The 25817-nt window shown below is 36.4% G+C and overlaps 1 protein-coding gene across 1 annotated transcript in view; it reads left to right on the forward strand.

The window, feature by feature from the left end:
* The window catches only part of CHM (CHM Rab escort protein), a 65604-nt gene that overhangs the window by 14991 nt on the left and 24796 nt on the right, over positions 1–25817 (forward strand). The window contains exons 3-8 of the mRNA XM_051630072.1: positions 6100–6172; positions 7736–7860; positions 11407–11782; positions 13394–13510; positions 14086–14206; positions 15853–16078. Of these exons, the coding sequence (XP_051486032.1) occupies positions 6100–6172; positions 7736–7860; positions 11407–11782; positions 13394–13510; positions 14086–14206; positions 15853–16078 (1038 nt within the window). The remainder of the gene's footprint in view (positions 1–6099; positions 6173–7735; positions 7861–11406; positions 11783–13393; positions 13511–14085; positions 14207–15852; positions 16079–25817) is intronic.

Genomic DNA, 25817 nt, shown 5'->3' on the forward strand with positions numbered 1-25817 from the left:
TGAGCCACTTTTGTTATTTCAATTTTTCATATTAATTGGCTGTCAAAGTCTGTAGTAATACTTAGACACTGGAACTTAATTTCTTTTATCCATGCCTATTTTTAGCTATGGCCAAGAGAGCCTTTCAGAAAACTTACAGGCAATTAGAACTGTGAAATACAGATTTTGTTTATTACTGTTTTCTTTTAAATATGCTTGTTTACATTCACACCTTTCTGTTTTTAAGGTGAAATTGAAGCCTTCCACATTTGATTCCTTTCTTCTGTGGGGTTAATTTCTGACTCTAGGGCTGGCTAAGGTCAAGGGAAGGTGTTACTCACTTGTATTAATAGTTGCAGTTTTAAAGGGTATATGTCCTCACTGAATCATAGTCTAAAATCTGCATCTTGGCAAAAACAAAAAGAAGTTTATACTTTACAATCCCTTCTCCATAAATAGGGGAGTGTTTCAGGACATCCACTTTTCGTGGTTAAGTTAGTACTCTTGCAAAAAAAAAGCATACCAAAACCTGTAGAAAACCCCCTCCCTGATGCCACTTGAATTTTAAGTGAAAAGTCCAGTCTTAGAAAGCTTGCCAGAGATTCATCAGAATTAAAAAAAAAATAATTTTATCTGCTGTATGTCTAATTTAATATACTCATTTCTAGATGGATTTACTGAAGTAACAGTATAACTGAAAATTCATGAACAAAAAAATCTGTTAATATTCAGAGTATCACTGTTTAACAATATATGTTGTCCCTTCTTGAAGTATCATGTGTTTAAATTTTTTTTCAGAGGATAAGAAAACAAGATTTGGTGTTCCTGAAACACCTGTTTATATTAGATGTGCTCCTTTGAATAATCCTCTGTTCTCTACCAAGATCTGAGTTAAGTTAGACACAAGGTATAGAAACCTTATATGGATAAAGTTTTTGTTTATAGTTTGCTAGTCTCATTACCTTGTGTACATAATTTTATTACTTTTAATCTCCAGCCATGTTTGCATTTATCATAATATACTGCATAGGTGATTATGGAAGATAGTTTTGAAGTGGCCTGTTATAAAATACTAAGTTCTAAGTTTGATTTATAAACACTGTCCAAGCATTGCCATCAACAGCAGCTAATCTTATTCAAAATAGTCACTTCACTACAGTGTTGTCATAAATTCCTGTAGACGGATTTTAAACTAAAGTTAGCTTCTGCCAAATAGTAATTGAAGGAGCTCTATTTCTCTCTGCCAGCTATCTGTCTCAATAAATGTAAAATCTGTGGTTCTTTTCAGAGAGCTACGTTTACTGTAGATATTAATGAGCTGTTGGCATGTGAAATTTCAAGGATATTTGTTAAGTGATTTAGAAAAGTAATTTGCAATTTAAAAATGTGGAGATTGACACTAGGTTTAAACTTGAAGGTGCTGAAGAAAGGTAGATCAAGACTAAAAGTTGACTGCTTGAAATGAACATACTTCCCAGAGCTTATATGCATAGCACTTTGTCCTGATGGCTTGCTGTGCTTTCTGCTTTTTGTCCTTTGCTTATTTGCTTCTTATATTTATATATCTATATATTTATATGCTACTTTGTTTACTGAGGATGGGGCAGTTAGAGGTGATGTATGTTTAGCTAGATTTTGTATTTGATTTTCAGCATCTAGAATATAGCATTTGTAGACTATAGTTTCATATTCTGCATCCTTCCTCGCTGACTTGTCTTTTCATGTAGAATTTAATTCAAAAGCAAAGGAGGGTCAAGGTGCAGAATTTTACCTCCTTTTTTGTGCCTAGTTTGCTCTGTCTGCTTCTCATGTCTTGCATCTTTGACACCTGTGACCTGTCTCATTTTCTGACCTTACTTTGCCTGTGAAGTACTTGAGTGTTCCATGTGTCCAAAATCCTATTTGAGCATCCAGAAGTATCCTGGGCACCCTCCCTGCACTAACCCCAACATACCTGCTTTTGTACTTGGTTCCACTTCTTGCTAGACAATCTGTCTCACTTCTTTCAGAACTTGTACAACATATCATGTAATACAACCCATGCTTCCATCTAGCCTCTGTTTTGATCTTTAGCTTCTGTGAAGTGAGGTAGCAACCAGAGAGGGGAAAGGTTGCTTCTCAAAGGTCACTTGCTTTCAAGAAAAATGGATGAATTCTTTCACTTTGAGTAAGGGAACCTAGTCAAAACTTCTTAATCGTAGTATCTTTTGTCCTTTTTTGAAAAAGTTTGGTTTATTTTGGTTTAGGATACGATCTCATAGCAAAGGAATTACAGAGAAAAATGTGGTATCAGCTGGTCTGTGATAATTCCCTTTGGTCATGTTCATATCCCAGGATATAATGTCATGTAGTACAAGTGAATGCCACCTTTTCCCTTTGAGCTGAAGGATCTCAAGAACTGTTTGGATTAAACTCTTCCTCTTGGGAGGCAAGGGAGCTGAGTCCACTTTTCATGCTCCAAAACACGATTACTCTGCCACAATGGGAATTTTTAATACATGTGACTGTGTGCTCAATAGGGAGCACATGAAACTTTATGGCTTTGAAACAGAAGTAATTTTGTGCTCAGGTCCTTAAAATCGATGTGGCAGTAACTTCCCTTGCAAAAGACAGCTGCTCTGATGGCTCAAGACTTCTTTCTCAAAGATCAAATGCAGGACAGACACACACAGGCAGCTCTTGGGAGCAATCATGAGGCATCAGCAGCTTTTTTTCAGACATCACCAGTTTTGACTGTTACACCATGGCTGTTATGACATGGCACTGAGAAGAACAGTCTTCTGAACAAGCATAGTCTGTGAAATGCTTTTTCTGTTCTTATTTATGTTTAACTTGATTATCTCATGCTTTCCAAAGTGTTCAGTTTCTCAAATGCCTGTCTGTCTTCAACAGGACACTTTAGATATTCTCTTGGTTTGGATTCCAATAATGTTAATTAGTTGTAAACAATTTGCAATTTCAGTGTTCTGGACTGGGATTTGCTAATTCTTTCAAGGTATTAGAGGAAAAAATGGTGTTGGTAACAGAGAGGAAAATGGCAAACTAATGTAGGTGAAGAGAGAATTCAACTTTTTGCAGAGGTAAAGCTACTTTTCCAACACTTTGCAAAAATGGCTCCAGCAGTTCTGCCATTAGCTGTGAACCACAGGTTTGAGATGTGAAAAATGTGACACAAAAGCAGCAGTGTTCTGATTCATGTGAAACACCAGGTGACACAGGAGAAGTTTTGATCAACTATCATCTAGGAAATAATGTATGGTAGAAAAAGAAAATGTGTGCTCTTCATAACTTGGTAGAAAAAATTAATTTCTGACCGTGTTGTTACAGCTTCAAAATGTTTTGTGTTCTTACTTAGAGGATAATTGAATTATGGCCCTAAAAAGGGAGAGAGAATCCATCTTTATAGTTTGCTAATACTAGAAGAGAAGAGAGGAGCGTGGTCCTTGATTTTGGGACACTGTTTTAGCTTTAATTAGGCTTTGATCTTGACCCTTACTTTAAGGAATTCTTCAGTTCATTTTCAGGGCAATTATAACAAAAATATTTGGTTACAAAGGACTCCTAATTGTAAAACCATTAGTCAGCTCTTTTCAGAATTCCTCTTCAAGATTTTTACTAAAAACTTGGCTCATTATCTCAGTAATGATGTCTGGGCTACCTTCTTAATGTCCTGTTTTCTGGTGAAAAGATCAGGCAATGCTGATACATCCTGTGATTCAGGGTAAACTAATTAAAATTCCAGGGGGAAAAAAACCAAACAAACAACAAACCAACAATGACAACCTGGCAGTTGATGCTTCAAGAGAAGATTAATATTTGAGGTGGTATAGCATGACTTGGGAAAGGTGCTCCAGCAGCAGAGGAGAGGAGGGACAGCTGAGATTCATTTTCCATTTGAGAAAGGCCAAACCTCCTCAGAACTGATTGAGCTTCAGAGCAGCACACTGCAATGCTTTGTTGAAAAGATTGATTCACGTCAGTGGTGCTTAAAAACAAAAGCAATTTCAAAGGGAAATTCACCTGATGAATGAAGGCATCTTTACATCAAAGATGTCTGACAGCTCCCAAGTAAACTTTTCTAACTTTCTGTGACAATAGCCTACCGATTTCTGTTGCTGAAAGTTTTTATTTTAAATATTCTAAATCTGCATGAATTTATATTGGTATAGATTCAAGAAACCCAGTCCTAATTTTAGACAGGTGTTCTCTGCCATTTCTGTGATCAATGGCCTTGCTTGCTCTGACAGCCAGATTGTATTCCATATTCAAGGAGACTTGCAACTAAAGCACCAGATTCTCTTAAAAATAAATCATCATGGTTGTGTTTTTTGGAAATCCCGGAAGTGGCAGATAATAAATGGATATTGAACTTTTATATAGTGGAATCTTAAGAAGCAGCAAGAAATTAACCTGCACGCAACTATCAGTTACTCTTTTACAGGTTGAAATCTGACAGATCAGGGGTGTGTGGTCCTCAAGTGCAGGCTCAGGCCTCCCAGTCTGTGGCCTCAAACACCATGATCTGTTGTTGAAGCCACCTTTACTCAGTGAATCCTTTACTTTGTTGTCTTTGCAAAAGATGTCCTATTTCTGTTCTTCCCTGTTGCCTTGCCTGGCTGAAAGACTTTTTTAGGTCAGTTTCTCGTCAGGAGCGATTAGGCATTGTTTAGCAGACATCTGTCCTTCATATGCTAAGTAAGCACCATGGCACAGAGCATCACCCTCTGGTGCTGTGAAGGGGCTGACAATCCTAATGAAGTCTTTGTCAGTGCAGATAAGCCTTGTCAAAAACACCCCATCTTAAACAGGAGAATCAATCCTGAATTTAATTTTTCTCTTTTATCACACTCGTTTCTGCAATTTAAAAGTGGAGGAGGTTAGGAGAAGATTTTAAGTTCATTTGATTGAGCAGTCTTCAACTTCTTCTGTAACATGCAAAACCCATCTTCTTCCTTAAATGTTTGTGTATTTTTAGTGTATGCAATAACATTAGATATCTATTCAGGAGGGTATTTTTGTATCCTTGACACTTCTGAACTGTCTGTGTTCAGGGCCAGAAAAGTTTAATCATGAAATTACGTTTTTATTTTGCAAGATCTAGTGATTTTTTTTTTTAAATTTTAATGCATGATAACAAAAGCTCATTCATCCAACTGTTTTTACAGAAATATTGATAGCAAATGGAGAGCGTAGACTTTCTTTAATCAACAATAGAACTGTAGAATTTTCTGTGATTTAAAAGTAAACTAATGTTTTTCAAGAAAGAAGTTAGTAAATATGCCCTGAAAAGTATTCAGGGAAGTATCACTTTGTACAAATCAGTTCCTTTGGCTCCACCTACAGCATATGAAGTTTAATAATACTTTCACCAGAGCATCTTAACAGTCTACAATAAGCATAATCTATTCTGTAAGCAGCAGATTAATAATAAAGTGAACTTTCCTCTTTTTTTTTTTACTTTACATAGTGGGTGAGAGAGGCTTTCTACTATCTGGAGGCAGTTTGAGTTTACTTAACCCTTCTCTTCATAGCAACCTCATGAAGCACTGAGAGTTTGGAAGTGGCATGCAGTGCAGTTGTGTTAACTTCCAAATCAGCCTCAATCAGAAGCTCTGCAGCTTCAGGTGCTGGCAGGACCCAACAGCTTTGTCACAACAGCAGAGCTTATGGCTGCAAAAACCCTCAGCTGGCTTTTCTGAGAGCTCAGGTGAAACTGGCAGACTCAATTGGCTTGGCTTCACACCAAGTAAAGATGTCTGTGGTGATGTAAGGGTTTGAGGTAGAGGTGTAGGGTCAGTCATGGCCAAGTAGCGGTATTACCTATATTTTCCTTTTACTTACTGCATCCCATGTGCTCTTCTCAGCATTTTTCAGTTTACCCTCCAACTAATTTGAGTTTGGACATTGTCTGTTTGCTCAAAGAAATAGAAATGAGCAAGAATGGAAATTTTGCATCTCATTAAGAGTTAGGAAATATTATACTCGTTTATATGTTCTGCATCTGTAAAATCTGACATGGAAAATATTTTGAATGCTGCAAATGTGGTTGATTTTTCTTTAAACCTGAAAAAGCCTTGTTTTCTCTGCCCATCAAGTTTCACTGTTGTTTTTTCTTTGCAGGAGAAATTACTATGGTGGAAACTGGGCCAGCTTTAGTTTTTCAGGATTATTGTCCTGGATTAAAGAAAATCAGGTAAAAATTTTCCAAATTACTCATTTTAATGTTCTTTACAGTTAAAAAGTGTTGGTTGTTTGCATCATTTATTACAAGACAAATTATGACGATGGTCTTTTCTTTTTGGTAAGTTGACAGATCAAAGAGGTTTCTATTTTCCAGCTTTACTGGTTAAAACTTAACCACCTGTGCTAGCATTCTACAGTTCTGATGTGCCAAGGGTATTAATATTACTGTTTGAGACTAAACAGTCCAGTGCTCAGTCATACTTTTTGGGTTCTCAAATTTCTGTAGAAGCAAACACATGATTGTTTAGTTTCTTTTCTCAGCACCTTCTGAAATTATCACAGAATCACTGAATGGTAGGGGCTGCAAGGGACCTCTAGAGGTCATTCAGTCCAACCCATCTGCCAGAGCAGGACCACCACACAATCTAGGGCAGATCACTCAGAAAGGCATCCAGATGGGTCTTGAAAGTCTCCAGAGAAGGAGACTCCACATTCTCTCTGGGCAGCCCAGGGCTCTGCAACCCTCACAGGAAAGAAGTTTTCCCTCATGTTGAGGTGGAACTTCCTGTGCTCCAGTTTGCATTCATTGCCCCTTGTCCTGTTGCTGGGCACAACTGAAGAGAGATGGGCCCCGTCTTCTTGCCACTCACCCTTCTGATATTTATATACATTAATAAGATCCCCTCTCAGTCTTTTCCTCTCCAGACTAAACAGCCCCAGGTCTCTCAGTCTTTCCTCATCAGGCGGGTTCTCCAGTCCCTGAATCATCCTTGCAGCCTCCATTGGACTCTCTCAGATAAATCCCTGTCCGTCTTGAACTGGGGAGCCCAGAACTGGACACAATGCTTCAGATGTTGTCCCAGTAGGGCAATATATGATAATGATATTCTGGTCTTTATGACAATGATAATCTGATCTTTTCCATTCCCAGTTGGGTTATTTTCCACTTCCTGAAGTTTCAGTCCCTTTTGTGTTCTTGTGTGTTTTCAGCTGATTCTTAACTGTGAGAAAGTAATTATTGGATCCTTGCATTGAATTGTCCTGTTACCAGGGCAAAAAGATTAATGTTGATAGTGTATTTTTCAGTGAACAAAGTTTATCTAATTCATGACAGTCCACTAGAAATCTTCTGAAGAGGGTATTTATTTAGGAGATGGAGCACTTGGGCTATATTAGCAAATGGATTTTCGAATTATTTACTGAAGTGTTTGGAGCCTGTTGGTCCGTAGAAGATGGAACTTTTTGAGTTCAGTCTCATGCCTCTTTATTACATAGTGCTACCTTCTGGTGTCATCAGTTAAGTTGATCCATGTCAGAACTTCTCTACTGAAACTTGTATTTCATTTAACATTACTTTTTCAGATAACTAGTGTGAATGTTGGCATGCTGTAATAACCATCTTTAACTATTTTCACTCAAAAAATCGGAACAGAAGAAACATTGTGACAGTCAAGTTTACTCTTTTTTCAATATACAGAAGATGGTACAACAATTTATTTGTGACTACAGATATTTATAGTTGAAGAGTAGCTAGCATAGTACAAAATGTAATTTTGTGATTGTTCCTTTTAAGGAAAAGACAGATACTGATGATGAATGTGAAGACTGGAGAAAACTGATCCTTGAAAATGAAGAAGTTATTTCTCTTAGAAAGAAAGATAAAACCATTCAACATGTAGAAGATTTTTGTTTTGATGAGTAAGTATAAGTATGTAAAAACACAAGTAGTTTTATATGCCCAGAGGTAAGCAGTCATACTGTGCTTTTGGCTTCAAGCATTTCAGCAAGCTATCATTGCATGTTGCCTCAAAACATAACCACAAGCTCCTAGATGTTCTTAATGTCTTTGTGCTTCTGTTGAAATTCCTTGCAATTCACTGAAACCAGCTGATCCTTCTTAAGTGACCTTATCTGGATGCAAGATAATTTGGTGGCCAGTTTTGTGAGTTGGTAATTTATTCTGAGTAGAATGCTGAGTAGAGTGCTGTGTTTGCATGTATTATTGGCAGTAGGTAGCTATGCACTACTGTCTATTAAAGTTTTCCTCTATTAGTTTGGCTAAAAGCTGCTGTTCTCATAGGAAAAAGTTAAATGCAAGTACAGATAAAATGAAATAAGTATGCAAGAATAGGACCACTAATTGACAGTAGTACTGCAACTATAAACACTTACTTGTGCTAAAATGATAAAGTAATATATGCCCTGTGTCATTTTCATATTCAGTGAATTTAACTCATTAAACAGCCTTTGCCCATGATGCTTTAGAAGGAATCCCATGGTCAAAGGCTCCTGAAGATCACATACATGGAATACTCCAGATTTCTATATATTGCACAGTAATGGCTTATTGACTGGATTGCAGATATGACATTATGCTTGTTTTGCAGCAGTATACTTGAATATTGTCATTAAAATCTTGTTCCCATAGTAAATATTGTTCAGAGCCCATATTAAATCAGACAAAAGGTTTCATAGTCTCTTAGCTTTGTGTATAATTTTCCTAAGATGATGTGCTATTGACTGATGGCCAGCTCAAAAATGAGTTCCCTAGCTTGAGTATTTCACACTTTTTGAATTGAGCATTTTACTGGAGTCGGGAGAAAATAGAAGGTTCTACTTTTAAGCATTTAACTTCACCTGGCAGTATGATGCTGTCTCTTGATTATCACCAAAAAACTCACTAGAAAGACCAGTAAGATTAATAAACCTAGCAAAGAAAAAGTTTTCCAAAATAGGTTAAAACTTTCTGAGAGAGTCAATTATTGCGTTCCTGACAATTTACACGTTCTGGCTAGATTCTGTTGGTTTTGCTTAACTTTTATAACTCCTATGAAGTAACCATTAAACATTTATTTTGAAAGAATAAACAGCTGGGTAGCAGTATAATATACACAGTGCAAATCTGAAATGAATGGCCTTAGAACAAAGTGCATCCATCAAAGGGAAAGAATACTGTGTCTACAACAAGCTGTATTGAAAAAAGGCAAATGGCTGAAAAATAAATAGTGAACACCTGTGCTGAATAAATTAACCAGCTGGTTGGCAATTTTTCATTTGACCTATCTGAAGGGGTTGCTGTTACAAGGCATTAATAAGACACATTCATTTTAAGATATTCCTTTGTTAGTACCATTAATTGATGAATGGTGGAAGATAATATTCTAAATTTACACAACAATTTGTCTGCAGATGTATTATTTTTTTCTGAATTAGGAGAAGAATTGTCTGTACAAAAGTTTAATTTGAGTGATTTTTATAGACAGTTCTTACATTATTCAGGGATATTTGTTCCTATAGGAAGGATGTAGTGAATTTAGGTTATATACAGTTTTTAGGCTTTCATGATAAAATGTGTAGAGCTGCAAATCATGCAGATTTAGGTAGTCATTAATGGGAATTGAATACAGATTTAAACTATGTGAATATAACATTTCTGTTACACTGCTTTTTCAGACTGATACATAAAAAGGACAGTGCATTGTGAATCTAAATTTGATTTAAAAGGTAATACTCAAATATGCTTTAAATTACTTTGAACTGTACATTGAGCTTGAGAGAAGGTAGAAAAATTTCCTCTGAATTTTTGTGTTATAAGAAGCTTGAGGATGGGTTAAATAAAAGATTCATTCTTTTGATTTGAAGTAGTTGCTGCATTAATTGCAACAGCTTTTGCAGTTTTCACAAACATGATGTTCCAAATTCCTAAAAAAAAAATATCAAAAATCCAATCAGAATTCCAACATTTAATTTACTTGAATTTGCTTTTTTTAGCAGAGATTACTTTCTAAACAAACAGCTGACAAAGTACTTCTCTTTCTTGGAGTTTTTATAGTTATTTAATGCTTGCAATATGAAGCAAAAGACATAATTAATGTACAGAAGCAGGCTTCTTTCATTAGTGCTTCCTTATGGCAGTTCCTGTGTTTCCCAGGGCAATATTTTACCCCACTCAGGAATAAGTGCTTCCTGGTGGCTGTGCACAAGTTGAGAGAATTACTCCAAACTCTTAATTTTCATGAACCCAGGGGAGCTCCCTTGAGTTCCTAACTGAGGAGCAACTTTTAAAGGACACAAGTTTTTTGTTGCCTCTGCTAACAGAAATCCTGCCCCCTGCTTCTGTCTGCAAGGCTCCAGATGTAGCATGAGCACTTTTATAAGTATGTGGAGTAATTCCTTACTGTTCAGTGAATTTTAACTATCCTGTTATTGAAATTCTGTGCCGTATGGTTGCAGGTCACCTTTAAAATCATAGTTCATTAGTTTTCAGCCAAGATTAAATTGTTTATTCCATCATTAATGGCTTGTGGTGTAAAGATAAAAAGGGAGTGTGAAATTATTGCTCTGCTCCTTTCAGTTACAATGACAATTATTTGATTCATCTCAGCTGGGAGTCTAAACTAAAATTCTAACAGTGCTGCTTTCTAAGGTACATGTCATTGAAGTTCAAGAGAAAGAGAGGAGATTAAAAGTGGAGGTCTGCCTTATGAGATGAATTATAAAGAACTGTGTTGTGAAAAGGAAATGGACTGTACTGAGTAAATGTTGTGTGGTAATGTCCCCTGCTTTTGACTGGCTGCCTTCATCTGCCATGCACAAATACCCAACACTTGCATAAAAATACCATTCCTGCATGAGGGAACTTTGTTCTGTGTGGCTGGCCCTTGAACAGCTGATTCAAATGCAAGGTCAGTGTTGAACAACTAATCTGGAAGTTTTACTTCGACTTTTGGTCAAAATAGCATGTTTCTCTTGAGGACATACTATAATAACAGATGCAAAGCAGTCTCAGTCAGGTAAAGCACTTTTCTGCACTGAGCTTGATTTTTATAGTTTCTGAGTTTAATGACTTTCATGCATTTTTGGATTTTAGTTTCAAAAGAGTTTTTTAATCCATAGGAAAAACCTAGTAAAACTACATCACTGTTTCTTTTTTTAAATACTATATTTCTTATGTATGTACATATGTAGCTGTGTATTGTGTATCACCACAAGACTTCTAATTTTAATTTTAAACTCATTCTGTCTTTTGAGTCCATGTAAAATAAGAACTCCAGTTTTTGTTGATTAGTTTTTTTCTCCCCGTATAAAAATTCTCCTCTTGAATTACAGCTTTGCAGTCAGATAACTAAAGTTCTTTAGTGGGTGATACACCTGATTTTGCCAGGATAAAGAAATGCTAATGCTTTTCTTAGAATTTAAGACTTTAAAAAAAGATGTTTTCTCCCCTTCTTGTTTTTTCATCAGTCAGGATTCAGCTGAAGGTGTTGAAGAAGCGGGGGCACTGCCAAAGCTCCCTGCCTTTGGAGCCTCTGGTGCTGAAGGGGCTACAGGGGAATCAGAAGAGGAGTGCCCAGGAAAGGGGAGCACCTTGCCCGAGGCAGAGAGCCAGGAGCCAGGAAAGGATCCAGGCACAGAGCCAGCGAGCCCAGGAGAAGGGAATGATACAGAAATTACCTCTGAGAATCAAAGTTCTCCTAGTACCATGTCAGGCGAGTCCGTCCTGGAGTCGGGAAAAACTGAAGATGCAGCCTCAGAAATTTCTGCCCAAGAACCAAAGAAAGTGACTTATTCCCAAATTGTTAGAGAAGGCAGAAGGTTTAATATTGATTTAGTTTCCAAGGTAGGAATGGAATTACTCTTTTCATATTATATTTACTTTTCCTAAAATGTTGGAATTTTAAAAATATCTTTGCCTGACATGGTTGCCTTTGAGGCAAACAAGATGTTCTTGAGAAGCAAGAACTAGTAACTTTAAAACAAAAAAGAGCTATTTTGTGTGTGCTTTAGATTTTCCAGTGAAATTCTCATTGTCTATACTGGTCTTGGTGCTCTGGCAACTGAAGCATTGAACTGTGATATATTTCACTGGAAAGAAAAAATGGTTACAGTTAATCTGTAACATAAAAGCTGATTAAAATTACTTATTATTGTGTTGAATTCCTACTAGTTTGTGTTTTACTCTGGGGAAAAACTATTAGTCTGTTGTATTGGTTATACTGCTTTTAAAATCTGCCTTTTATGTACTTTTAAGTATAGGGACATGGCCCTGCAAATGCAAGTTACATGGAAATTTTTCTTAACTTATGTTCTTTAGGCTATTCCTTGTGCTCTCCATTGGGAAGTTATTTCAAAGTTCAATGCTTATTTCTCATATTATGCATGAAGTGATTTTTTTCAAACCTCTGGAAGCTGGAAAAAAACCCCAAACTTTCTTCAATAATTTATTAAATTCTTTGTGGAGACACTACAAAATGCATTATTTCACAGTTTGCGTTCCAAATGTAGATAGCTCTTTCATGCCTCATTGGAGTGACATCATGAAAATAATAGTGTGCAGTGGTTAAGCAGATATTATTTTGTATCCTTTTACGTGCTGCTGTGTTAAATGCAGTGAATTCCAGAACTTCTGACAGAGGAGTAGTCCTCAAGGCAAGAGCAGCAGTTTGTGTTGGTTTCTCTTCAGTGTGGGGGCACAGACTTTCTCATAGTGTCCTCGTTAGGGTTCCAGCAAACTTTATCTTGAAAATTCCAGTGTGATCACAAATTCTGTTAGTCAGGGCCACAAGACTTGAGGCAAATTTAAACTCATCTCCAATGCTTTGCAATTCAGACAGATGTCTTCTGTTAACAGTTACATTTCTGTCCCTTCAATGTTGCATAAAATATATGTGGCTTATAGAAAGAGGAAAGGTAGACTCTGTGTTAATCATAAATTCATATAACAGAATATGACTAAACCTTAAGTGGAAGTTTAAGGAATTTACATTTAGAAAATGGGCCATTATCGTTTCAGGTAATTTAAGAAACAACTAGTGATGATTTACACAGACAGTGTCATGTCCTTTACTGATATTAGGAAATTAAAGTTGTAAGGATACAGTGGTCAAGGAGATATAGCATACAATACGAAGAGATTATCCAAGATGACAATACAAAAAATTGAAACCATGAGTTCCAGGCTAATAAAGCTAAATGAGCAGTAGGTTGACAGCTTCTCCCTCCCCCTCCTCTGGGCTGCCTTGTCTCCTCCATTCATATGGTTGCTTCAGTTAATTTAAGATCATTTTGCACACACTACATCTTGATATTTATTCAGGTTTTACTTCACTGTGTGTACTGGTAAATAGGTACAGAAAACACTTTACAAATGAATGGTGTTGGTATCACTGTTTTCTTTTGGTGCAAGTGCTTTCTCTTTACTCACCATTTTCTTTTTTTCTTCACTGTGCAGTTGCTTTATTCCCGAGGTCTGTTAATTGATCTTCTGATTAAGTCAAATGTGAGCAGATATGCAGAGTTCAAAAATGCAACACGAATTCTTGCCTTTCGAGAAGGAAAAGTAGAGCAGGTATTGTGAAATACTGTATTGCAGATGTTTCATCTCATCTTTTTCAAGTCAAGGAACTTAAATTGGGGTTTTTTGAGAGTTTTGTAACAATAAGTTATTACTTTTCCTTAATACTCTGCTTTTTAGGTAATTTCTGGAATGGGAAGGCGTTTGCATGTTACATTTAAGTCTTTAAAAAAACAACCAACTAAAATCACAGATTTTAGGTTTTCAAATTCCTAGCATGAGCTTGTCTCTCTGCTATGTAGAAGAAAAGTGGTCAGTGTGCTCATGGCAACAGGAGATTCTGGCACAGTTAATTAGCACAGGCTCTTTTGATTAACTCTGCAGTCCGAGATGCATGTGAATTTGAAGGGAAATAAAAAAGAGGCTGAACAAGATTTAAGAGTATATTGTGGAAAATAGGTAACTTTTATTATAGTCATAATAGAAAATAATGTAAATAAATATGTATGAAAACTATAATAAAAATAATAATTAAAAATATTTGTTAGGTAATCAGACTATAGTGCTCGTGATGCTTTTCCTATCCGGACTATGGAAAGTATCTGAAGTTATTAAAAAATATTTTCCAGGTACCTTGTTCTAGAGCAGATGTCTTCAACAGCAGAAAGCTCACTATGGTGGAAAAGAGAATGCTAATGAAATTTCTGACATTTTGTTTGGACTATGAACAGCACCCAGATGAATACCAAGGTAGTGTTTCATTGTGTACACTCTCTTCTTACGAGTTCATTCAGTTATGCACAATTTTGATAGCTCTCCTGTGTTTTCACACAACTTATTTTTATGAATTCCTTTTTGAAGAATGCTTTGACCTTTTTGTGACCTTTTCACATCAATGTTAAATTCTCCTACCTATCACTGACTCTTCTAGTTCCCACATCATTTATTATTTCCATTTTTCTTAACAGCAAAGTTCCATATTACAGCAAGGTTGCAAAACATGTTTTATCAATTTTAGTTGTTTCCTGCCTCATCCCAGGAATTTTTTAATATGGTGTGATGGACCTAATTTTTCTTGTCTGTTTTTTTTGGGGTAATATGTAAATCTTCACAATATGTTGCCACAAAATCAGAAATTGAGAAAATGGGATTTTTAATCTTTGAAAGTAGCGTCATGCTTTTTTGTTTGCAGAAGGCAAGTTCAAAGTGCCTTTATCAGATTTTGGTTTATTTAGATGAGAGAAAATCTGAATCAATTTGAGCCATAATGTGCAAAGAATAATGAGCATCAGGTCAAAGAGAAAGTTGGCAAACAGGAGAAAGGTGATGGAAACCCCCTCTCTCTTTTGGGTTTATGCACCTCAGGGTACCAAGAATGAAGTGATGTCTTTAGTTGTTGGAGTCTGAAAGTAAACTAAGGCAAAAAAAGAAGAAAAATCTGTCAAACAGAAGTCATGAGGAAAGAGGAATAGTTGAACTATTGATACTGCTTTCAGACTGAAGCATATCAGTGCTTTCCTAACTTGACAGTAGCTCGTGTAGACCTTATTTTTTGCATCATCCAGTGTTTAAAAAGAAACAACTGTTAAGATGCTGGGTTAGTTACTTGAACAAGATAGAGGTAAAAACATTGGAGATAATTATTTTCAACAACTGCAAGAGAGATTTGGTCAATATCTGGAATGATCTGGGCAGACTAGGAGAAAGAGTCAGTAATGAACTCTAGAAAATCCTGAAGGAGGAAGAACTCGTTAGACTAAAATGATTTATGCATTACAGGTAATTTCAGGTGTGTTCCTACATTTTAAAATAGCCTGGGAATTAACTGGGAGTATTTTGAGTGAGGTTAGCCCCCAAAACAAGAAGGGCATAGAGCTCCTGGAGAGAGTCCAGAGGACACCACAAAGATGATCCAAGGGCTGGAGCAGCTCTGCTCTGGAGCCAGGCTGGGAGAGTTGGGGTGCTCAGCCTGGAGAAGAGAAGGCTCCAGGGAGACCTTAGAGCACATTCCAGTGCCTGAAGGGGCTCCAGGAAAGCTGGGGAGGGGCTTGGGACAAGGGCAGGGAGGGAGAGGACAAGGGGGATGGATTAAAACTGGAAGAGCGGAGATTTAGTTTAGACATGAGGAGGAAATTCTTTGCTGTGAGGGTGGTGAGAGCCTGGCCCAGGTTGCCCAGGGAAGCTGTGGCTGCCCCATCCCTGGCAGTGTTGAAGGGCAGGTTGGATGGGGCTTGGAGCAGCCTGGGCTGGTGTGAGGTGTCCCTGCCCATGCAGGGGGGTTGGATCTGGATGATCTTTAAGGTCCCTTCCAGCTCAACCCATTCTATGATTAGTATTACAGAATCCCAGACTGTTCTAGGTTGGAATTAATTTAACTAAATTTGCTTTTTCCTCAGACTATGAGAACAGTACATTTGCTCAGTTTTTAAGAACACGGAAGTTAACCCCCAGCTTGCAGCACTTCATTCTTCACTCTATTGCAATGGTTTCTGAGACTGATTGCAGCACTCTTGATGGTCTTCAGGCAACCAAAAAATTTCTTCAGTGCCTTGGCCGCTATGGCAATACACCTTTTTTGTTTCCTCTGTATGGTCAAGGGGAGATCCCACAGTGCTTCTGCAGGTAAGCTTCACTTTTCTAATTCTTCTCTTCCAAAAAGGAAATCCTTGGTAACCTGATGCTAATATATATCATTCAATAGGAATCATCCTGTTAACAATTTCATATTGGTTTTATTTGGTTTATGTTTTCATTGGCTCTGAAATTACTCCCCCCCTTCAAAGGAAAATAAGATAACAAATGTTGGAAGTATGCTACTCTAATACTTGGAAACAATTTCCTTTTTGTTACAAAGGCAACTTGCAATAGCTGGGTGGTTTAGTGGCTGCCTGGAGTACTAAGTACTAGGAAGTGAGAATTTAACTCATATTTGACTATCCTTTTTTCACACTGACAAAGGAGGCTTGGAACAATGTCTGTCCAAAAAGATGACTGTGCATTTTGGTAGGTTGAGATAAATTGTGGTTCGGTCTTCCTGAAGTTATGGGAAGATACCTGTTTTCAGTTTGTGTTACTAGTTAATATAGAGAGTGCATATATACCAGTCATAGGTAGATATTTTAGAATTAACTAATTTTTTCTGAAATGTGTCCAGTTTATTATTAAATTTGTAAAATGTGTAATTCTTTCACCTTTGTGACATCACAGACTTATACAAACAGTGCAACTGATGTGAAATCGTGTCCTTATTCTCTTGGCATCATTTTGTGGATCTGTACAGACCACAAGCTTTCACCTTTGGCTTGAGCAGTAGAAAAGATACCATGAAGCCCTGTTACACTGAGCCATGTACAGGGTGCATTTTTACATTAGAACATCTTAAACAGCAGTGTAAGCACTACTTGAGCCCTAGAAAGTAATTAAAACAAAACACCCTATTGATTCCAGGATAAAGCAACACCCACTTCAACCTCTTGAACTGTGGGCAATGACAATGTGGCAGTCAGTGTAATTACTGAGGTGTGCTGGGGTTTGTAGCTCTAGCAGAGGAGTTGTTGGTGAATGCTTCTGGGGACCATCAAAAATGCATGTGCAGAGGGTGGGTGGTTTTACTTTTCTGTTGTTTCCAGGAGTTCAACTGGCTTTTAAAAGGCTGAGGGGTTTTTTTAATCTTTTGTTGTTGTTGTTGTTGGCAAGCAGCCTTTCCATCTGCTCTATGTGGGTTTTTAATGTAGGTCTGAAGTAAACATTAGCTCTATTTTGAAAAAACAGTGTTGCATGATGAGGCCATTTTGTTGTCTGAGTGGTATATTTGTGTATCATTGGTATAAATATCAGTGCAAAGCCTTACCTGATTTGTTCTTTGTTGGTGGATAAGTTCTGCTTTTTACATGTGTTCTACTATTAAGAAATTCTGGTTTACAGCATGCTGTTGGATGTTTTTTCAGTCTGTTCTGTGTGATAGATTCTGTTTTAATTCTCTATAACAGTACTTAAATTACTGCTAGAGGAATGGCCGTAGCAGCTTGAGCCTATTTGGCTGTATCTAGGATGGATGAAATTATGTGTTGATAGGAACATTCTGGAAGAGTTACCACAGTTGGTGGAAGGTGTCTATAAAGTAGCTGGTTGCAACCAGCAGTTGGCCATATTGTGGAAGGTCTTACTTGGCCTTAACAAGTAATGGAGGCCATGTGGAATTGTGCTATATGATGTGTACATATGCATATTACCTAATGTTGCCATCAATTCATAGACAGCTAGATGTTGCTCTGTACTACATTGAATAGAAGTGTTCTTTGGCAAGTGCATCTTTTGTCAATAGCCTTTAATCTGTGCCTGCAACTGTATTTGTAGAGAGACTTCTTAAAATGTGGTCTTACGTTAATTAAGTGCTTGAACAGACAGTTTCTGAAAAGGAATTGTCTGCAGGTAAGTAGTCTGGACACAGCCATGCAACAGATCCAGTGTCTGTAGGTTTTATGAATGTCTTCCTGTCTTTATTGGACTTCATGTGGAACCAGGTATCTGTATATGACCAACAGATTAATAAATCAAAATATTATCAAAGCCATTATAGTAGTACAAGTTTTGCAATTAAACCTTCTTGGCTTCATATACCTGGGAAAAAAGTAAATTTAATCATTAACATTGAAATTAGAATTATTGTTTTTTTCACTGTAGATTCTTCTCAATATAATTTTTCTCATGTTCTTGAAAGCCCTTTGACTTTACTTCCTTTAATAACCAACACATGCTGTTTTCTGATCTGTAAGAGTAATATACTTAAAGGGTTAGCAATAATGGTGCCTGAAAGTCTTATCAATATTTTTATCAGAAAATGGTTCTGTGATCACAGGAATTCTTGTTGTGAACTTTCTATTTGTGCCCATTTATTGCTGCATCTTGGGCTTTTTTGTTAAATTGTAAGTCTTACAATAAGGACAGTATTTTAATAGTTGAAGCAAATTACTCCGTCAAACCAAGGGGTAATTCTACTTTTAAAAGGTTTGTATTACAAACATTCTAACCCAAAATGAAGTCGAAATGTCTTTGTTTTGAAGTGAAGAATTGAGGAGACTGTTGCAATTTTTTTTTGAGATGGATCACAATTTTTATACGTGGTCTGCCTTGGGCATTATGTCTTGCTGCAAGCTGAGCATTATCCAAAGAATACTGCTCAGACTGTAGAGTGAAGTGGCAACACCACAACCTATACATCATACCCTACAGTTTTTATCACCAGGTTATCAGAGAAAGGTGTCACCTGTTCTGTGATTTCTAACCACCGCTCTATATTCTGTTTTAATGTAAACCTCTTAAGCGTTTCTTGCAGCCACTTACACTGTGTGTTCTCATCAAGGCTACTGTTATAAATGGCATGCATGCATATTTATGTGAATGAGTCAAAGACATTTGTAAGTCACATCCTTGCATTCTAAATGAATTCTGCATAAACAATGCAACGTTTTATAACTGCTGACGACACTTGAGCGAGTAAAAGAGGCGTTAGTTCTTTATTGGTTTAAACAGGTATGGTTTCAGAGAGAAAATTAAACTTTTATATCTCTGTAATGTACCTCCCAATATGTTGAGGTACAGATGTGAGATTTCTCTTTCCATAAATTGGGTTCGTGGTACAAGGAAGGTCATTGGAACTTTTGTGCAAGCTGACAAGCAGCAAAACTTTTCCTGGTTGGTAGAAGAGCTGGTTTGGTTGAAACTTGTTGGCATGAAACTGTTACATCTCTTCCTTTCTCATCAAATAGTGGTATTAAGCCTTTACATTTGACATGGTAGACATGAGATGCCAAAACTTGAGTATGTGAGGCAGTAGAGAAACCAATATATGTTTTGCAGTTTGCTGTTAAAATGTAATACAGCTTTCATTTTCTTGAAAAAATCTCACTAAAGAAAAACTGTATTTTGGGCATCAATGAAAACTGTAAGGTCTCAGTGAGGCAACATTTACAATATGGTGATGGTTTTGATGGTTCTTTCTGTTTTTAGAAAACATTAGGAAATAACCCAAATAGTTTCTGATGTAGGAAGTTCATGTTAAAATGCTCAGCTTCCAAGTTTTCCTGTGTAACTGGAAAAGAGATTTGATTTAAAAGTCTGAAATAGTTGTCAAATATTAGAATATTAACTCCTTTATGAACTACAAGATGTGATTTAAGCTAATGAAGAGGCAAGTCATAATAAGACAGTTTGTTTTTTTCTTACAGCTTTTGTATGTTGTACAAAATTCTTCTTTTGTGACTCAAATCTTCCAGGTTTTCAGAAGCAAAAACTTACTGAGTTTTTTGTGGTTCAAGGGAGTGTTTGTAAATGATATTTTACAAGTATTGTTTCATGTAGTTCACTTTGACAGTTCACCTCAGTGAAATAAGCCTCTTACTTTGAGATTTCTTTTGAGAGGAAACCTTTCTGGAAGCTTTCAGTTCTGATTCTCTTCACCCACGACCAGTGTTGCTCAATGAATGACGACTGAGAAGTCATTGTAGGTTGTGGTCTCATTTCTGTGTTTTTTTCTCAGTGGCTCCTTTGTGAACACACTGAATTTTAGGGGAGACTGTGCATAGTTGCTCTTCAGTTTGGTTTCAGCTCCTTTGTGGACCCTTGCAACTATGAACATCCAAATGGAAACAAGATTTTTTTGAGAAGCAGTAGCACAGTTGGGGTTTTTTTGTGTATTTGGTGGGCAGTGTAACCTTTTTTTAGTACTTGTTACAGATTCTAGCTGAAATTAGTCATTTTTGTGTCAGTGCCAATGACAGTAGTAATTTTGTGATGGAGGAAAGATCTGATTAAGACGGTTCATGTCTTTCAGTCCTATATTTACAAGAAGATTTAGAGTCCAGGCTGAGATATGATGGATTGTGTGATTGATTTGGAAGGTTCCTGTATATATTTAAAAAATGAATGATCACTTTTTATCCTTACAGTTGAGCTATTATCTGCTGCAAATGTCAAAGCTTCCGAGGTAGTCTCAGGTACTTTCACATTTCTGATTATGTCCATGTTACAGTCTCTAGGAAGGTTTTTGTGTTCTGAAATCAAGACTGGACTTTAGAAAACCTGACTGTGATAAGCACTTAGAATCGATATATTCAAAATGTGGTGTAACACCTTTTTTTGTTTTAATCTATACATGAGTATTGTGTCTCTACATGGAAGCAATATGCATAACTCTTCTGTATGTTAATTGTATGATTTGACATATTAATGAGAAGATCAAACAATATTAATTCCTTGTGATGTGACAGATGTGAGTCCTAGCAAAGGTGTGCAACTCTGTGCAAGTGTGAAAGAATCACAGGAGATTGTTTTTCTGAGATAGGAGTTCAGTGCTACATTCCAAAAGACACAATTTTCATTTTTATGTATCTCTTATCACTTAAAATTACTCTGTTTCTTTGGCCCTGAAAATTTATTTTGAACTTACTGCTAACTTAACAGTACTATGTGTTTTTTTCCTAAAATACTGAGTAGTAAGTGTACCTGCAGTGCTTCTTTCTTAATTGTTTTCACTTATATTTCAATGAAATTATGAAACTTTTGATATAGTTTGGCTTTTAAAGACAAACTTGATATATTTCTCTTCACTTTCTTGGCAGATGAATGCAAAATGGGCAAGCGTAGTTAGCACAATTGTTTGTAGGATCAGTTGTTTGTTTTTCCTGTAAGGAGAAACTCTTTCTTGGGATAAACACCAGGGAAGTGAGATAATCCATCATTCTGAGACCTGCTCACTAGTGATGGATGGATAGATTGGTAAAGTAACTCAATAATCTTCATTTTTTTCAGGTTATTCACAGATCAGTGAGCATTGTTGTTAATGAAGCTATGGAATGCTTTTGTGTCCTTGCCCACATTATTTCTCAGATTTTGACAGGAAAAGACTTGTAATTTGGAAATAACCTTTGTTGTGAAATGCATTCTGAGTGTATGAAACTTTGGAAATACCTTCCCATTTTCGATTTTATCTTTCTTCTCCATGAGATGTCAGCCAGTTCTTTGTTTTAAAAATTATTTGCAAAGAGGAGACCTTTTCTGCTCATTATTTCACTGACTAGAAATACAGTGTTTGAGAAGTTTATACCTCGTGAAGGCCTTCAGCCATTGGACTGTATCACATGGGATGCTCTGAATCATACTGATGTTGTCAAAGTACATTGATTTCAGATCCCTAACTAGGCATGGAGAAGGCTTCAGTCAAATAATTGTATTATAGGGGTTAGAATATACCCTGTGGTATAGGAAAAATAAATGTAACATTACCTGTTTTAAAAGGTTGAAAATTACATATGTTGTCCTACTCTCATTCTTGATCACTAGCTTCCTTTTGCAAACACATTAGGAATTGAAAAGCATGAGATACAAATGCTATTATGAGATGATATTTCAGTAATTACTCACTTTAATAATTAGGACAACAATAATCATATAAAGAGAATATATCTAATACATGATTTGGTATTACCTCTCAAAAGTCTCCTAGCACCTAAATTACCCTCCTTGTGTGATGTGCAGGTTCTGCCTTATATTTTCTTCCTGAGAATTATGGCTCAGGCATCCAAGTAGGTTACAATATTATCAGAAGATCTGGGGAAATGAGATGATTGTTTATTATTGCAGCAAATCTGGGATGTAAATGCAAATGTAATTTAGCAGGGTTCTTTTCCATTAAACTGGAAGACAAAAAGGTAGCTTCCAAAACATTACTGAATTAGTAAAATAGTCCTTGAATTTCATTGAGAGTTAAGATAACATGAATTTTTGTCTTTTCTGGAGGCAGAGAACACATACATGGCTTTTATAGATGAGCTAATGCTTAGTGACTGGTTTCTAGTCTCTCATTTTTGTTTCTCAGCCCTACAGTCCTGACTTCCCACGCTCCTCTTTGAGGGCAGAACTGTTGTATAATTGCAGCTAAACGACCTTGTGCAAGGAAGAGCTGCTTCTCTTCAAGGTCGATAGAACTTAGATCCAGGCAGGTCTCATACTTCACCTTCCATACAGATTAGTCTTCAGAGTGCACTTGCAGTTAACTACCTTCACAGCAGAACAGAAACCATTGGTGTTTTTTTTTTTCCTTCTTTTTTTCTCCTGCCTTCTTACAATTTCCACAGTGCTTCAGCCCTAATTTCTAGGACATTTGCTAGTTAAATAGTTGAATTTGTTACCTGATGGATCCTCACCTTACTTACATCTAAGTAATTTGGCATCCCAGAGAATGATTCTTAACCTAGATTCACTAAAAAGTACTGTTAATTGCAATGTCCTTGGGAAATGTTTCTATAATTCTTCCATTTCATAAGCCAGTATTAAGCAGCTTTTCTTTCAAATTCTGGTAAACTTTTTTCAAGCAGTTATTCTAGTACAGCTACAATATGATTAAAATGTGGTGTTTACCCTCTAGTTCATTTCAGATCTTTGCCCAAAACCCAGTTGAGGGTACACTATGCAAAGGAAGTGCAATTTTCTAGCTACTTCATTTTGAAGCCTTTTTTTAGGTCATTTTATAAGGGAAAATGCAAGTTCACTGAGTAAATTTGTTGAACAAACTATTAAGGGTTAGCAATGTCTTTATTTTAAGAAACAGCACTTTTTACATTGTGATTATGACTGTTGTCCATCTTGACAAAACTTCAAGGCTCCAAAATGACTTCTTGTAGACCTAGTCTTAGATTCTTTTCCTCAAATTTTGAATTTTTGCTGAGAAGACTGTGGCCTCTTATTTCTTAGGATCAGTTGTCATCTTTGAACAGTGTTTGGATTTACTTTGCAGTTTCTGAAAGCACAATACATTTATTCTGGAACAGAATTTATTAATATCTGTTTTGCTTCAATAAGTGATGATACATTTCTCTTACTACATTAATGGGACTGTTTCTGGCTCTACTTTTACCTAGGTACATTTCCATAGTTCTCTGTGACTTACAACTGTTTCCTAAAACCTTAAGCATTTTCCATCCTCCTGAGATTTTCTTGTAAACTTTCAGCAAACTTTAAATTTATCATTCTTTCTAAATGCTTTATGTAAGAAGACTAAATCCAAGATCGTTTATTTTTTAAAAAATAAACAGAAGCCCACAAAACTCTTCTGCAAGAAAGAGCATTTGTGATCAAGAGAGCAAATGTAAAATCTGATGCAAATCTGATATTTTTTAAAATGTATTTGATCAGAAGACCTGTTAGCATGGTGTATTCTAGTCATCAAGAGATTATGGTCAACTTTGTGTGTTGGTGTTTTTTTTTTTCTTTCATGAGTATTGGGAGACCTACTTCTGGCACAGATATTTTTTACCCCCCTCTTAAGTGTTCAAGTTGTAGGATATCACATATAATTTGTTTTTTCCTAAACAAATAAATGAGATTAATCTTACATAAAAGACTTGGCTTTCAAAACCCTTGTATGCTAAATGGTTTTTTCCTGCAGAGGTTCTTTACTTCCTGTTGTACAGAGATTTCTTCTCAAGTGTATCTAATCCCTGTGTAGCTGTCATGAAGTTCACATCTTTTTTTGTCACTCACTGGCAGTAAGATCCTACAAGAAACTGAAGTTGGGTGACTTGTTTGCAACTTGCCTTGCAAATTACAGGTCTAATACATCAACTACTAGTATCACACGTTGTACACCTGTTAGCACCTTTTTCTTCTGTTACCATATTTGTGCAACTTCAGTATTTCTCAGATGAAGGTTTTTATTAGGTGGTTATTTTACATGTGGAAGAAACCAGTTGCACAGTGGAGGGCTGGCAGAAGAGGATGGCTGTCGAGTGTACATCCTTACAGAACGTTTTTGTCATGTCGATGACTTTCAAGTGCATTATTAGATAATCCTGTCTCTCCTTTATTTGTATTAGGAATGCATTAATGGATACAACTAAGCTACTTTTCCACAACTCCTAAGACTCTCTAAACAACTCTTCTACAAGAGTCATGAGTAATGTAGCCCTTGTATGAGTATGCAGCTTGCCAACAGTGCAGGTGCTTAAATTACAGGCAGTTTAATAACAGAAAAGAGAGCTTATACTTGGCCTTACTTTTATCAACAGAGCTGTCTGAGGTTTTTTATGGTCACATTAACTTTTCCAATAGCTCTCAAAATCAGGATAGTTCTGGTTGACATTGATTATTCATTATTTCTTCAGTGCTGGTTTGTTTGTTTTTTTTTCCTATATCCAGATGGGTGCACATACAGAGACTTGACTTTTTTATGGGAACTCTGTGTTGAGAAAATTAAATATGTATGTAATTTATTTATTTTTTACTGTAGCCATTTTATTAATTTTGTTTGCCTGCTTGCTACTTTTTAATGTTTTTAGAACATACAACAATATTGTAGAAATTCTAAAGTTGTAGGGACCTGTCAGGATACAGAGAACTTAATGTAAGAGCCAGGTCACAGCTTGCTCTGTCTGTAAAAAATAAATTGAAAGAGGACAATTAATCGAGCATTTGGTGTGTTTTTCTTTGATCTTTCTCCGAAGCTCGATGTGCTTTACTTGCAGTATTCATCTGTAAGGAAGGAAGCAAACAGTTTTTGCTATAGAAAACTGTGCAGTTGGAAAAAAATATATCCAATTTTTGAATTAACCACTCCATGCATTTTCAAAAGTAGAAGACAAACTATACGCTGGAAATAAAAACTACTTTTTGTGTGTGTGAAACTGTGTGATAGGATTTTGTAATTCTTTCTGTAGTTTCAGAATGAACTAAGGGTAAGTCTGTAATTTAAGGTGTTTATGGTGTCTCTATGTTAAAAATCAAGATGTCAGATGGAGAGACACTCTATTTTTGTTCAATTAATATCGGAGACCATTACATCAAAGCAGTAAACTCCTCTTGTAGGAGCAGATGCAGCAACCCTGAAGCCTATTTTCTCTCTTGTTACATTAGCGTTTAATTAAAGAAAACAGCTAGTTGGAGGCAGTTACTTTCTGTGAAATGTAATGAAGATTTATTTTGTAAGTGACCTTCACTGTATTAGCTGAATCAGTAATCAGTAAAATTAATACAATAATCAAATTATATACAAACTCATAAATCATCGCCAATGTGCTGTCAAAAATTCAGCTTTTAATATGTCCCATTGTTTCACAGCTGTATTAAAAATTACAACTGCTGATTCCTGCCTTGATGGGAACTGAAATGGCATTTAAAGGCTGTGTATGATGGAGGGCTACCAGGCCAAAAATTTTCACAACTGTTAATTTAGCAGTAATATGATTTGATGTCAGCAGGGCAAAGTTGAAGTTGAGTACAGTGTTGTTGCTATCTTTCAACAAAACTTGAAATATTGGTGCAGGCAGTCGCCAGTTAATTAGAGTAATATCAGCTTAAATGTCTGTCA

The sequence above is a fragment of the Apus apus genome, chromosome 12, assembly GCF_020740795.1.
Source record: "Apus apus isolate bApuApu2 chromosome 12, bApuApu2.pri.cur, whole genome shotgun sequence".
NCBI lineage: Eukaryota > Metazoa > Chordata > Aves > Apodiformes > Apodidae > Apus > Apus apus.